The sequence below is a fragment of the Haliotis rufescens genome, unplaced genomic scaffold (genome assembly GCF_023055435.1).
Source record: "Haliotis rufescens isolate VD_foot unplaced genomic scaffold, xgHalRufe1.0.p SCAF_11, whole genome shotgun sequence".
Classification (NCBI taxonomy): domain Eukaryota; kingdom Metazoa; phylum Mollusca; class Gastropoda; order Lepetellida; family Haliotidae; genus Haliotis; species Haliotis rufescens.
The window spans coordinates 15,725,074-15,741,083 of record NW_025963791.1 but is presented as its reverse complement, the minus strand read 5'-3'; the positions used below and the strand labels follow the sequence as shown (position 1 = coordinate 15,741,083).

General features: G+C 39.3%; 1 protein-coding gene across 13 annotated transcripts in view; it reads left to right on the top strand.

The window, feature by feature from the left end:
- LOC124150859 (rho GTPase-activating protein 44-like) overlaps window positions 1–15,854 on the top strand; it is a 63,235-nt gene extending 47,381 nt beyond the window's left edge. For 2 of the 13 annotated variants that reach the window (XM_046523002.2, XM_046523001.2), the window contains 3 exons: window positions 284–898; window positions 5,734–5,983; window positions 7,223–15,854. In XM_046523002.2, coding sequence (XP_046378958.2) covers window positions 284–898; window positions 5,734–5,983; window positions 7,223–7,862 — 1,505 coding nt within the window. In that variant the 3' untranslated portion in view covers window positions 7,863–15,854. Of the gene's footprint in view, window positions 1–283; window positions 899–1,799; window positions 1,842–5,733; window positions 5,984–7,222 lie in introns of all 13 variants that reach the window. The other 11 variants (XM_046523005.2, XR_006863288.2, XM_046523010.2 and 8 more) reach the window with 11 other exon arrangements.
- Window positions 15,855–16,010: the final 156 nt, after the last annotated feature.

Genomic DNA, 16,010 nt, shown 5'->3' with positions numbered 1-16,010 from the left:
CAGTGGTGTTGTCTTTGGTGGAAATGTTAGTAAACTAGCAATTGAAAATGCAAGTCTTTCTTAATCCCTTATATATATTTAGGTCACAGCTGGATACCTTACATCTGAAATGGAAACAAGTAGATTAATGATTCTATAAAATATTTGCCTTTTACCCTTTCTAATATACAGCCAGATTTCTGATTGGTGTATAAACTTTTTAAATGCACATTTATTTTCCTTTGAAAAAGCAGTAAACATAAGCTGAGAAAAAGTCTTTAATTTCCTTCTTGCTATGGCACAGATCTTGACTTTCATTTGACCAGTCGCGGGAGCCAGCCATCGCATTTGAAACTGCAAAGTGGAATTGATGTAGGTGCTTTCCCTAAACTGAACGTTGTAGCACCAGCGTGTGTTTCTCACAGTGAGGCCATGACCTCTACCATTGTGGCCAACCATTCGGAATGCAAGACACTTCTCCAGCTGACTGAAACATGTGGCCAAATGGCACAGGACAAGTCAGAGAGTGCTCGGCCTAGTGTGGAGGGTGATGGCGCCAACGTGGCTGCCAGGCTTAGCCAAGGTGACAGGACTCTTGCATCTAAAGGTCGCATTAACAGCTCGTCTACACTCACCACTACTAACCCCCTTCTAGGCTCTAACCAGTCTGATGTACTGTACAACGCACGTTCGAGCTCTGTTCCACCTACGCCTGTGACTAAGAGCTTTCATTCAGACGTATACAGCACTGTGTTTGCACTCCAGTCTCTTGGCGACGGAGCATGGAATGATTATCTTACTAAAGTGCGTGCAATGTGGGATGGGCAGTATACACAGCATCCAGCATCCCCTCGACCGACTGACCTTGCAGGAGCCAGCAGTGGGGTCGCAGGAGGTCAACCAAGCCACAGAGGTCAAGGTCAGAACATATTAGACATAAGTATGTCTTTAGGACACCTTTCAGAACCAGAGCGCAGTTAGCAGTTGCACTAACTCTGCCTACTGGTCTTCCACCACCATGATGACACTCCAACTAACCAATGAGATTTCTCGTAGGAAGTCACATGTACCCTCTGATCACTGTCGTAGCTTCTGATTGGTGTAAGACTCTGCCTGCTTCCCCTCTGTTTGCTTCACACATGGTCGCTCGGCTCTCTCTGCTTTGGGGCAACGTTTCCAGCTTTCCATCTCTCCATAACTGGCAACTGCATGTGCCAACTGCTGTGACTGCCCACCTGCCCTCACAAGTCTGGACCATTCAAATCGCATGTCAGCTTCCCTGGTTGAGGGCGCCACTTTGACACTAGAAGCATGGGAGTTGGGACTTCATGCATGGAGAGATCGTCTCTGTACTTGCAGAAATAAAGTCTTCAGTTTCTTTGGTTATGTTCTTTATTACATAATGGACATTTTTCTTTTTTTCTTACTCATATTGGACATTCATAAGGTATAGATGATTGATGTGATTTTGAAGCATCTTGGGAATGGATAATCAGAATTTATAAAAGAAGGAATATATATTTACATAGATTAAGAAATGTAACATTTTTAATGGGTTTATGTTTTATTGGGCATTTCTAATTGATGGTTGGAAGCAAAAACATACATTGTTTATAGTGTCATTGATAAAGCAGAAAATAAGAACATGACAAATGTTTGAATCGAGGATCTAGGTTTGAACTATTCATCAACATTGGCTGAGAGAAGTCTTTGTAGTTTGTGAACTGCAAATTAAGTATAGACACTCTCAGGCTGAGTTGCAGTTAAGGCATGTGTTTATTTCACCTCTGTTTCTTTGATGTGGAATATTCCCCTTGTAGGTTTGAATGACAGGACACCTCCAGAACAAAGTCCAATACAAGGTTACAAAATTCCATTTTGTTTTATTTCAATTTAGATCATTTTATAGATTTCTTTTCTTTTATATTTTGTTTTATTTCGTAGAAATTTTCGAAATCGCTTTTTACATCTTAGATGCTGTTGCCAATACTTTACTAATTCCTTTTTCACTAATCCAGACTTACATAGTGGATGGGCAGAACACAGATCTATTTATGGTGATGGATGTGTTGAGTCATGAGTTATCTCCCCTGAATTAGCCCAGGAACTGTTTGCTTCTGTTACTGTCAATACTACTCTTAATGGAAGACGGTCCACGATTGGCTGAACCAAGTTAAGAGAACCACTGATCAAGGTCCTCATGAACTTGACCATCCAGGATAGGCCACCAACTTCATCATGTGGGGATAGGTTTATCCTATGATATGGAGTAACATGTCGATAGTCCATAGAGAATATAGGCTGTCTACGAAGTTGGTGAAAATATAATTGTTTCTCATACCAATATATTGGTTTTGACATGTCATGAGAAATAGCCATGTTTGATCCTGGCTCTCCTTTATGCAAGACTGACTTCCTCAGTCATTTATCTTCACTGCACATCTCCTATAACTATCACACTGTCTATACACAGACACACTTAATGCTGCTTTTCTTATGCTGTTAATTGATAGATGTCTGAGTTCTTAACTTAGTTGCCTCAGAGAGCTATTGACCTAAACATGTTAATGTGATTTTCACAAAAATGATGTTTATACGCACTTGTTATCAGTGACTTAGTGAGCTTCCACAAAAGCCAGTTTTAACATTGTTACCAACCTGCTTTTTCTCAATTCCAGCTTTTATGAATCATACAAACTCAGCTGCTTGCAAATCTTTCTAGATTTGTTTCTCACAAGTAGTTTAGTCATGTACATGTCACTGACCCATAGACAAACACTGGTTCTACACATATGCATAACACTTGCCTGATTTAGGTCATGTTTTACTCTTCATTTCCATTTTCAGTTTGGTGGATTGTTTCAGATTTCAGTTGCTTCTGCTTGTTGTCCTTCATTTCTAATCCACAAGAACACAGGGGTTCACTCAATGCCTATGGAGAGTCTAATAGTTGTAGCTGATAGTATTCGATCACAAGTCTGTGTTCACATATTGCCAGGGTTGATCTTGTAATATATATGCCTTCAGTGACAGCTGTCTTTCATTTAAACTGCTTGTGCAGTGATATTTATATTGGAATATATTTAACTTTATTAGATTCAGATCTTTAACTCAGAATAATGATACCCCTAGAAGACCATAGGGTGGTGGGGTAACCTAGTGGTTAAAGCATTCACTCATTGCGCCGAATGGACGGGTTCAATTTTCAATTTGGGTACAATATGTGAAGCTCATTTCTGGTTTCACCCGCCATGATATTCTGCAATATTGCTATAGCAGTATAAAATTATGCTCACTCACTCTAGAAGACCATAGAAAGTCACGAACTATCTAGTCAGCCTGTTAGTGTGGAGGCTTCTAAATTCTCAGTAGTGTATAAAGCATTCGGGGCAGTAAATCAAACATTTCAGATGTGATTTCGTTTCTTCTACACTGAGCTTTAGTTAAACTGTCTATAGAGCGCTGAGAGAGCGCAGTATCCATTGTCGGAGTCCTCAAATACCTAGCACATGGTGATAAAACAATTAGAAGCATAAATACTTCTGATGTCACTAGGTGTTAAATTTCTGTTGACTTCTAAACTCAGAGTTCTATACACTGCATTACGGCTTGTTATATACATCCTAATAATAGTTTATGCAACCAATCTGTCTGTTCAAGACATGTATCTAAAAAACTTAAATCTCAGATGCTCTTGCAAGCCCTAACGTTGTTCAGATACACTTTACTTGTGTATTTGAAATGATCTAATTATGCAGGTTAAATTATATATGTTGAATATATTTGAAGAGAAGTGCACCAAAATTGAAACTAACACCTCTCCACTGGCATTGTGGTTCACCTGGTTTCAGTGTTGCTGTTGGAACTACAGACAGTGTCTCAGACAATCAGTTCCCATGACAACAGTATTCATCACCATGTTATGGTATCTGTGTCATCATATATATTCAGTGCTTGATCAGATGCAAAGTAATTTTCTGTTATCAAAATTTAAACACTGAGTTTGGTCCAACGCCCTGATCCACAAACGTTCCTACACTTAGGATTATCGTAACTCTATAGTTTAATATGATATAAATGCTTTGTGGATAGAGTCTTGCAGCTAGTGTTCCTGAGTGTGTTCATCAACTGTATTTCATCATGTTTTGCATTATGCTTTCACAATAGTGTTTTGAATATGTTGAGAATTAAGGCTTTATTTTCAGATGTTGTGATCTTGATATGTGTTTGCTTGACATATTTATCTTCGTCTGTAATACACATAATGCTATTACAATACATTATTACTATTCATTAGAAAAATATAATTGATTTAAGAAAGATCCTAGTTCAAAGAGCCATCTTAAGTGATTCTGTTGACTTTAATGTGAAAGACTGACATTTAAGTCGCAGGTGCTGACATAACACAATGCATAATGATGTCATGTCACAGACGAGCATCAAACGTTGACACCAGCGCTGTTGTGTGATAAAGTGTGACAGACACCCTCATCACATGTTGATATCGGCATAGTTATGTGATATAGACCTGTATCACAAATGTTGATATTTCAATGTGACACGAATGTGAATCAATCTTATCAACATTGTTATATGATAATTAGCTGACGTTGGCACTGCATCACACCAGTTCAAGTATTAGATGTCTATACATGACCTACCTCTCTCGTAGTCTGTAGTGGAATAATGGCGGTATCAACATAGCCATGTGATAGTGTGTTGACGGAGATATAAATCAGACGCTTAAAGGCCTGTTTGTTTTTTTATATCATGGTATTCAGATTTTGGTTAAAAATCTTGGTTTCTAGTGGTGTTGGGGAAAGAATAAAATAATGACATTTCAGGATTGTGTCATTGTTCTTCAAAATGTTGTCTGAATATGGAGCCATGTGAGTAGTGTTAGTTACGCTTGTCTCATTAGGTTTGCCTTTTAACTGTTTGTAGGTCAATTTTGTGTGCTGTACACACCGTCTACATATGGCAGAGCATAAAAATACTGCTTTTTAGATTTCATTTTTGGCCCACTTTTTCACTGGTTAAGGTTGGCAGAATATGTAAACCAAGTCTCATCTAACGTGTAGTTTCACTGGCGTAATGTTGATATCGGCATTGCTGTGTAGGATTGTGTTGACTCAAGCCTGCAGCACAGTAGTACTGGTAGTCTGTAGTGTGATCAGTGTCAATGTGGACGTGACTCTTTATTTCACTTGTAGTTAGCAGTGAATGCCTACTCATTCAACAGCCCTGAGTGTGTATGTGTTGTACTGTCAGCCTATGTTTTGGTTTGTTTCGTATACACTTTTGCATCTTGACAGTTGGACCCTTTTTCATTTCTGATTTTCTTTTCATCCTGATCCATGCCTTGATCCCCTTCACCATTTTCTAGATCCGTATATCAGTTCCAGTTCATTATAGTCAGATCTTTCCTTTATATTAGATACCTACATCCCTTCACTAATTGTCTTCAATTCGATTTATTTTCTGACAAAAACATTAATGACTATTTCCTAATATTCTAAATATTGATCTCTAATTTTCCGGTGTAGATTTCTAGCAAGGCATTGTCTTCCATGATTAGTATTAATTATCACTAAAGTAAGACAGCTATGATGTGACCCATGTTCCCAACACATGTGAGAGGAGTAATTGTCCCAAGTCCTGTTGACTGTTCAAGATGCACGGGTGGTGAGTGTGAGAACCTGCCTCAGCCTCCCACCACTCTTAACCTCCAATGCTTGTGTGTTGCTTTTCCAGAACTAGACTTTACCAATACGGGAGGTCTTCCTCTACAAGCGACCAGTCCCCAGCAACGATTTGGCAATGCAGTAGCTCCCTCTGCTGGTCCTCCCTCCCCAGGTGGTCAAGGGGAGACAATCCAGCTACTCCCATCACCTACTACAGCTCCTCAGGGGTCATCTCTATTAGGGGGATCGTCCCCCCAGGGCGGGGGTAATGGAAGCAACGCGAGCTCTACCAGTAGTCTGACGGCCACCTCTGCCGAGAGGTACTGCAACATGTAGAGTTAGATACATAGTGTCAACTCAAAGTTGTCCCCTAAATTTAGATTTCAGGGAGATTTGAAAGCAAACGGAGCAAATTTGGAGAGTTTCTCTATTTCAGCAGAGAGTTTTATGGATTACTAATTGGTGTGAATTCTCTTTGGCGTAATAATGAATTTAACAATCCTACGTCTCAGATGAGTTGTATAAGCATGTGGAACTTGTGTTTGTTCTGCCACCAAGTTGGCTATTGCCTGTTGTCTGCTCTACTTGTTTGACTTGAACCATGTTTGATCCCACCCTCCAAACACATGCTTGCTGGCTTTGCTGTATTTCTCTTACTTTCACAAGGCTTGATACACAAGTACACTGCTACTCAAGTTAGGAATGGATTCCCTGTACAGATCATTAGTGTCAACCTAGGGGTCACTACAGTATTGTCCAAGGGTGTACAGAGCAGTGTATCACTGATAGAACACCCACACACTACACCAGGGGTAGCTCACACACTACAGCTGGGGTAACCCACACACTACACCTGGGGTAACCCACACACTACACCTGGGGTAACCCGCACACTACACAAGTGGTAACACACACACTACACCTGGGGTATCCCACACATTGCACCTTGGGTAAACACATTACACCTGGGGTAACCCACACACTACACCTTGGGTAACACACACACACTACATCAGAGGTAACCCACACACCACACCTGGGGTAACACACACACTACACCTGGGTATCCCACACACTACACTTTGGGTATCACACACACTACACCTGGGGTAACACACACACTACACCTGGGGTAACACACACACACTACACCTTGGGTAACCCACACACTACACCAGAGGTAACCCACACATTCACCTGGGGTAACATACACACTACACCTTGGGTAACACACACACTACACCTTGGGTAACCCACACACTACACCAGAGGTAACACACACTACACCAGGGGTACCTCGTCTTGGATAATTTATATTTAAGGGATGCAGATACTTGTCAGAATCTTTTAGAAAAGGATAAATGGTTGATGTAATGATTAGTATTTTGATTACTCTTTCACAGAATGTGAATGAACACTCAACAACTAGTATGTATAATGAAATAGTTATGAAAATAGTAACCCACTGTTATGATGAATCTAGGCACCTTTTCTGATTGAATGTTGCTAATTGCCTTCACAATTCACCATGCATGTGTATCACCCGGTTTAATTTGCAGCCCGGAACTCGGATCCAGCCCCAAGGTTCAACGTCGAGTCAGCCGGAAGCCAGCCCCGCCCCCTCCATACGCCGTGGCAGTGACGGCCACATACAACAATCGCAACAGTCAGTCACAGACACAGTCACAAACATGGCCTAGAAATGCCCCCTTGGCCTCACCCGAATCACCTTCAGAGTCAGACAAAGAAGACAATGAAAGAGTCAGACCCTGTCCCCCAGAGAAACCCCCACCCCCTCATCAGCTCCACCCCCACCCTGAACGTCCCACAGGACCACCCCCAGACCGGCCAGCAGGACCCCCTCCAGAGAGACCCAAAGCTCCACCTCCAGTTGTCCCCCCTGGCCACCAGAGGTCAGCATCAACTGGCGCCATGTTTACAGTAGTTGGTATGCCAGGAGCAGCCAATGGACAAGGGACAGGTACATTGTTTTCATCTCAGGAAAGCCTAGAGAAGGATTCAGGGTCGACACTAACTGAGCAGGGCATCACCCCGCTTCTTTCACCTTCGTCTGATAAGCATGCTACTTCCAACAGCCATATCAAGTCGGGCTCCTCGCAAAATATGAGAGTTACACGCCCCACTCCTCCTCCTCCTCCCCCGCCAATCAACAAGGCTACTGAGGAAACACATCTGTGATTGGCCAGTGACTAACTATTTGCTATTTTACCTCTGTTATTTGCATGCTAATTGGGTAAATGTCTATCTGCTACGGCGGGCTATTTGTGATCAGAACAACTTACACGTCCCTCATCTCTCTCTCTCTATCTCTCTATCTCTCTATCTCTCTATCTCTCTTGAGTTCTACTTAACATTTCAGTGTATGTGTGAACGATGTCACAATGATCACAATCACTAGTGCTAGCTAAAACTACGCAATTTCTTAGTTTCTTGATGCCCCAATCCTTTTATCTCCATAATGCAGCTTGGCAGCTTAATGTCAGTGTATGGAGATAAAATCCATGTCTGAAATATTTAATGTGACATCTCTTACACAGACTACTGAAAGGTTTCTAGCATTGCTTAAGCAGCTTTCCAAAACCAGCATTTACAGGTATCAAATTGTAGTTAACATACCTCATGCGGTACAACAGCCAAACATCACTGTTCCAACTACATGTAATATATTATCAACATCAGTAGAGACCAAGGTATAAGCTGTGGATATGTTCATTAGTCTTTCTCGTTGCTCATGACTTATGATACTTGATGTTATAATTGTTATCTCTGTGTTGTAAGTGTAGTTCATTACTGTACAATATGCCTGGGACTTTGCTGTTTATGGTGTGCAATTTTAAAATGAACAATCTTTTCGTGATATTTTTATATATGATTTGTATATTTTTGCGTAAGATTCGTGTAGTTTGTCAGTATTACATTGTGAGAAGTTTCTGTTATCAAGACACCTTGCTGAGTTGGCATTGCCACAGAACCTAAACAAGGTTGAATCCTGAGTTTGGGTTCAGACTTATTATTAAGATCTATTATAAGGATATCGGTGCTTTATTAAAGGCTTGGACAGTTCTTGCCTGGTAATGGGATGGAATAACAAACACCTGTATACAATGCATTTCATGGTGCTATCATGCAAGCAATGGGTATTCATAACATCAACACAAGTTCAGTCTGCACATAAATGGTACATGCGTGTGATACATGGATTTTATCGAAAGTTTTGTTTTCTTTTGTCCAGAAGAAACTCCCCAGGACTAGTGTTGACTGGTAGGCATGCAAGGTTGTGTCAGTATACAGATATATAATCACATCTATGTATACATATGTATCATACACTAGCATTGTAAATAGCTTGTGTATACTGCTCCAGCAGAGCTTACTGTAGACTTTATAGAACTCATATTGTAAATATTTCCGCACAAACAATGTACAAACAGCTTTTACCTCGTAGCTTTATGTTCAACAGCACAACTACAGCTAACTTCACAGTGTAGTGTGATATGGACTATCACCCTGACACTCTGTGTCAGTACCATAATCTAAATCTGACAGTGTGCTGGACATTATGTGCACATGCAAAAATCACTATGGTGATCAGGGCCTTGTTTCACAAACGATCTTAGCCCTATGACTCTGAACTCCTATACTTTAACATAGACTTTACAATTTATAGAGCTGAGATTGTTACATGAAACGGCCCAGATGGCAGGTGCCATGTTTAGGTTGAGATATGGTAAAAAGCTTATGCACATCAGTGTTGTCAGTACACTCTGCTGTTAGCCTTGTGATGATGATGATCAGTAGGATGATAGCCATGAACTAGTACTGATGTTTTCAGGTTCTGTCAGTGTGAGCTGTGGACTAAATATTGAACATGGTTCAGTCAGACACTGATACCCCATCATCTTAGGTCTCACCATCCTAAATATCATCAGAAGTAAAGATGCAATTAAAGACAGATTCTAGTATATGTCAAACAATAAAATTTAGTGCAATATTGTGAAGAATTCATGCGATGGAACCCCAATGGTTCTGGTGGTCTTCGGACCAGTGAAATAGGGGAGTTTGCATCAGTGTCACTTTATTAACAATGTTACTTATTAATAACACATGATTTGTGCAGCCGTCCTTCCAGTGATGCTTCACTTATTATATAGATGCAATATCTAGTCTACGCATCCTAGCAGCAAATCACAAGCTCACATGTTGGCTGAAGTAACAAACACCTTGGAGACAGCAAAATATACTTGCAGATTATTCATGGTTGCTGATCCAACCATTACACTCTTTGCTTTCATGGATGACTTGAAAACCGAATGAAACCTGTGGATAACCTGTTACATATTGTGTGCTGTGTGGGTCATGAGTGGAATTAAATATTAGAGTTAGCTTGTGTGGTGAAACTGCAGCCATGCCACTTCAGTTTGAACATCTGGATGTTGAGATACATATTGTATGGTATAGCAACATAGTGGGGTTTGTTTTACCTCAAACAAGTACGTTTAGGAAACAAACAATGAACATGAGCATTGGATGTACAACTGTTCAGTCTATGACTGCCAAACTCTTATTTCTTGTTGTTTTCATCATTTTGATGATAATATAGTTTGGTATTTTATAATGAATATTGTCAGTACAAGTTCCAGTTTCAGTGGAAAGAAAAGGATAATTATTTAATGGTTACTCTTTCCTAAAATGACAAATAATTGTGTACATGTATCTAATATAATTACTAAAATGGTTAAGGTACTTGAGTAATAATTTAATTGCTTTCACTAACTCAAAGTGAGGTTGTCTCTCCCTTGAAATTACTTGTGCAGTTACTGACAAAGTTTGATAAAAAGGGGTACAAATCCCTGTTGTTAGCTTTCTTCAGCAAAGTATCCCCAAACAGTTAAATACCCGTTCTGCAATGTAGCTGGAAATTAAGAATATGGAACTGTTAGAGTAGTTTGGAACAGTGTCTTTCGATTATGCTGTTGGGCAAGCGCTATAGGAGACTTGCATAATTTTATGAACAGAATCTGTTCCAGACAAGTGTATGATTTCTCTTGACATGGGGAAGAATCCATGACAAGAAAAAGTAAGTTCAGGGGAGACAAACTTGTATCTTACTGCCTCAAAGTTACATTTGTACGAGAACATTTTGTGACTGAGAACATTCTGTTTTAGATTTGCATTTGACAAACTCTTTCCACAAAATGTGAAAGCCTTGATTCCAAATACAGAGCACATTGACTTGTTATTATCAGTTGTTTACTAAATCTCCTTGAGCTGTTTGATGAGCTGCTGTTGACCAGCTCCTCCTTGTTTTAGTTGCTAATCTGTATGTGTTTATTCAGGGGTAGATGAGTGAGTGAGTTACTGTCACACAATGTTCTCATAAAGTTAATATATGCATGGCAGCATGAGACTTTGTCAGATATCTATTTCATAATTTAATTTATCTCACTAAACTTGGACTCGCTTGTCCTATTCTGTGTTACTTGTGTTTCTGAGAGCGATGTTGTGTGAGGCCTTTGTGTTACATATGCTTCTCTCACTGTGTGATACGTACCATGTGATAATGTGTTTTATATCTGCTTGTACATTTTGTCTGTTGTGGTCTGTCTGGTTGTGACTTGCCTACTGAATCTATTTTGGTACTAACGAAAAAGATTGTTCATTGATATTGACATGGAAGAACATTGCAATGTCATATATTCGGATCCAAGAGTCCGTTCATGTATTTTCAAAACTTGAAGTATTTTCTAAGGAAATAATCGTATACTTATTCAAAATAGCAACTACATATCAATAATAAAATTTTACACCAGTTATTTATGTTGCATATGTAGGATCCGCTGCATGTGTACTTGTTGTAGTAGACTTGTGCATGCCAACAGCTAGTGCAAGGTATAGGCAGCCCATCAAGGTATACAGCAGGGCTATGTCATGTCAATGCATGTCATCTCATGCCATCTAGTCATGACAATAGACAGAGCAAACATGCTGCACAATGATCAACAGGCTTTTTGAGATAATGTGGTACACAAAATAAATGGAAATTTAAAGTTTCGACTTTTGAAAATGTTTGCTCTTCTGTTAAGTAGTTCATCACAGACATTAGATTTTGCCTGATGTGAATCAATTTTTAGAAAGTGAGATTTTATTTCATTTCACAAAAAAAGTACTGCAAAGACTTATTTTAAAACAACAAAATGCTTAATTTTGGTGAAGGTTATTGGTTACTGGATGTTTTTAAAGCAAATTCCTCATGGAATAGCTGCAATTTTGCCTTTTGTACTTTCATCCCTGGGTAAGGCTTACAATGCAATACCTTGATAAAGCACTTAGTATCAAAGGGGTGGTGGGGTAGCCTAGTGGTTTAAGCATTCGCTCACCACGCTGTTCGATTCCAATTTCTGGTGTCCCCCGTCATGATATTGCTGGAATATTGCTAAAAGTGGCGTAAAACCATACTCAGTCAATCCATTGGGGTCAATCAATCCCTTGGGGCCAAGCAATCCCTTGGGGTCTATCAATCACTTGGGGTCAATCAATCCCTTGGGGTCAATCAATCACTTGGGCTTTCTCACTTTTTATAACCTTGGTTGTGAGCCTTTTTGCCCAGGAGATAAATTTGAAGCCAAATATGCTCATTTTGACTAAGAAAAAAAGGAAGCTGTTTTAATTAACAGATAATCAATTTATTGGTTGTTTATTGATGTTCCCTAGCATTGCATAAAGTAGCTACTTTGGACTCTTCTTTTTAAAGAAATTAATATTTGTACAAAGCTAGTGTCTGTGATGATATAATCACTCACATACTCATGTTCTTATCATTCCATCAAGAGCATCTCAAGTCAACATGTTGACCAGTGCATATTTTATCATTATTTTTAAACATATTCAAATCATTTAGATGGATGGGGGTTCTCCGTTTAGTACTTCTGTCATTTTATTACGCAAGGATTTGATTTTATGATAATAAGTCGGCACTCATCAGTATGACTTGAGAGACTCCAGTGGTTTAGTACTGTCCCCCATAACCGATGGTAATCCTGCTCGTTGTATTGTCATTTCAGGCAAGAGAAATCATGACCGCGGCACTTTAGTCTAACAGTCCCTAGGGTTTGTATCTCAGCTGCTGGGGGAAACAAGGGGCATGGGACATTGTGCTCTTTGTTTACCTCTTGAAACAGAAAGAATTAAATCTTGCGTCTTTTCTTAACACTATGCCATGTTTTAACTATGTCTGTGACTGTAGTTTGTGAATTTTGAAAGAAGTGATGAACCACCTGTTGGGAGGACATCCAATGAAAGATTGTTCTCAGTGCTACGTAACATATTTGATGAGGATGTGTGCCAAAATATCTCTTCGTATACACTTTTTGCTGAATTTTGTCGTCACACAATTGATTTTAACTATAAAAAGTTCACATGCCAGTAGATTCATAACATTTTTTATGTTCTATTTTCCTGTGTTTTTATTGTATCAGCATTCATCACATCACTCTCTTATTTTACCACCATTCATCACCATTTCTGTCATAATGTTAGTCCAAAGAAAACTAAGCGAAATACAAGGTGTGATAACGACTCTTTTTAGGCCACAAGAATGGCTAAAAAAAATTGTCAGAAAAGAAATTGTAAGTGTTCCAAAAATGTCAAATTAGTTACATATTTCATGCTGAACTTTTTAATTTAAGACAAAGTATCATTTCTGTAGCAAGCTTTATCAAAGAACAAACTATGAAGTCAACTAAGTCTTGTTCTTTGTTTAGAATACTTCATCTTCGTTGCATCAATGGTGAGGTTAATGTTAACATCATTATCATCTTTATTTACAAGTTCCTGGACTCACAAAATATGAAATATTGTAATTGTAATCATTTGTTCAGAATAAAAGATTCAAGATACATGAGGTCCACAGACTAACCATGTGACACTTTCTAAGATTCTCCCAACTTTGTACAAACTAGTCAATCTGCCGCATATGAATAGCCATGTATATTTCCCATACCACATTGTGTAATTGTATTATTAGTTATTGGCTCAACTTGTTGACGACAGCTGGGTTATTGTTAGTGGCCTGGCGTCAGTCCTTCCCTCCATCAACAGTTATGTACTTCACATCTCCCAACTAAAACCACTGAACCAATGAAACTGAACCTTGCATGGACGTTCTTACTAATTGTGTCAAAGGATTGCTCAATTGTTCTGTATTTCGTTATTGGTTTACACTAGGCATATTAAAGCTGCATTTTGGACCATTACTTTGCAATCATTGCATGGATTATCCTGCCAATAATCTCACTAAGAATTTTTTAGCTATCTTTGTAAAATATGTAATCTGTCGGAATATTATGCTTTAATTCTTATTCAACATTTGCACAATGATATTTCATAGGTGATTATTTTATTTAAACTTTAACATGCATCATTTTTCTCAGATCTTGTAACCCAATTTGGCTTCTGTGAAAGGCCATGCAACTCTGTTTAGCTTTGACTACCATTTCCATGTGCAGTGTAGTAAACCTCATTCTGGATTCAGTAACTTGGGTTACTATAAGTTTGTAAGTTATGTGGAGGGCAGCTTCTGAAAACTTAATAGCCGAATTATTGTTGATGAGTTTAAAAAATGTTAAACAAAATCCTTAAAGAACATTTGGGAAGAAATATATGTTTGAATGTGAGAACAGTCTTTAACTTTGCGAGTGGTCAAGAACCCCAGTTGAGTACATTACCAACAGAAGTCTGCCACACAGCCATCATGTTGTACACTTTGATAGCTTTTGAAGATTTTCCAGATGTAAATGATTCGTGACTAAACAATAGTTCTCAGTGTGTGTGAAGATATATTTGACAGAAGATGGAGGGGGTGTGAAACATATCACCTTGTCTCAGTCCAGTCCTTATGATCCTGTTGTTGCAAATTTATGTGATCCATGAAACTGTGTATAAAATCATAACCAATTTTCGCTAATTTTATTCAACACAAACTTCACCTTCTTGTCACATGAGGTTGTCCATTTTGATAGATGTGTTGAGGTGTTGCTGTAGAGATCTCAGAGTACTGCAAGCGGGTGTTGTCGATGTCCTTGCTGCGAGACTGAGAGCTGTTGCTGTTGCTTGTACACGTTTTGTTTGTATATATGACTGTATGTGTTGAGTCTGGTCACTTTCATCTGGGCCTTTAGATTATACCCAGGTTCATGCTGGACAAGGGAATTCCAGCTGTACAGGTTACTCCACATTAGCCATGCTGTCTTGACGATACATTCAGAGGATCATAATGAGGCATCTCCATTGTGTGCACAGTGTCACTGATTGCATAACAACTCTTACATTTGTGAGGTGGTCACCCAAGGTCCAGATGAAATGTCCACTGTTGGTCCATGACGGACCTGTTACCTAGCCTAAGCTGGCATCTCAACACTGAACTGATTGGACAAAAATCTTCACAATATCTGTAATAGATGCAATGAACAAATGACATCTACTAGGGCTGGGACGGGTAACTCGGGTACCCACAGGACTACCCGGACCTGTGGTTAGTCATGTGATATATTGTTTAATGACAAAACTTATGCACCCATTCCTTCTGACTTTTAATATGGTTGAATAAAGATATAACTTAAGTCAAGTTCAGTGTTTGCATGACCAGATTGTTTAATACATGTGTCTAAATACGTTTTGCCAGGGGTATGATTAAAAAAATCCCAATCGGACATTTTGTACCTATCTCTTGAGGTTGACAGTGGGTACCCGGGTAGGGTCGGGTAATAGGGGGGTGGGTTCCCGTGAAGTATATTTGGACTCGTCCCAGCCCTACTCTCTACAATAATGTCTTGTCAGAAATGTATCCCAACTGAATGACAGTGTGGCCATGTGGAGTGATTCAGATCAGGATATGGACCAGTTATTGAAGCTGTAGGAATGCTGCCTGTAGACAGTGTTGAGATGCCAGAAAGAGCTCCTCTGTGTAATAGCCCCTGCATATTATCAGTGATCATAATGTGTGATGTGTACGGATGTACCATGTAGTACCTCCCCTCCAGCTGAGACCAGCTTGTGTACTTATTATATGTGACACAGTGTCTGATGTATAATTCATTCATCATAGGACAGCTTGTACAGATCTTTGCTTAATATAAAAAATACATTTATTAAAATCATCATGCTCTCGTAAAAGGGTTACTTTGTTCTTCATCCATGAGATCATCTTGAAGTTTGTTAAAAGAATGTTTGTCTACAGTCTTCTGAGCTGCTGCAATTTGCTGTGCCCCTTTAGGGCACATGGGAAACCTCTGATTGTTTGTTTGAATCTTGGTTGGTCCTTATTATGTT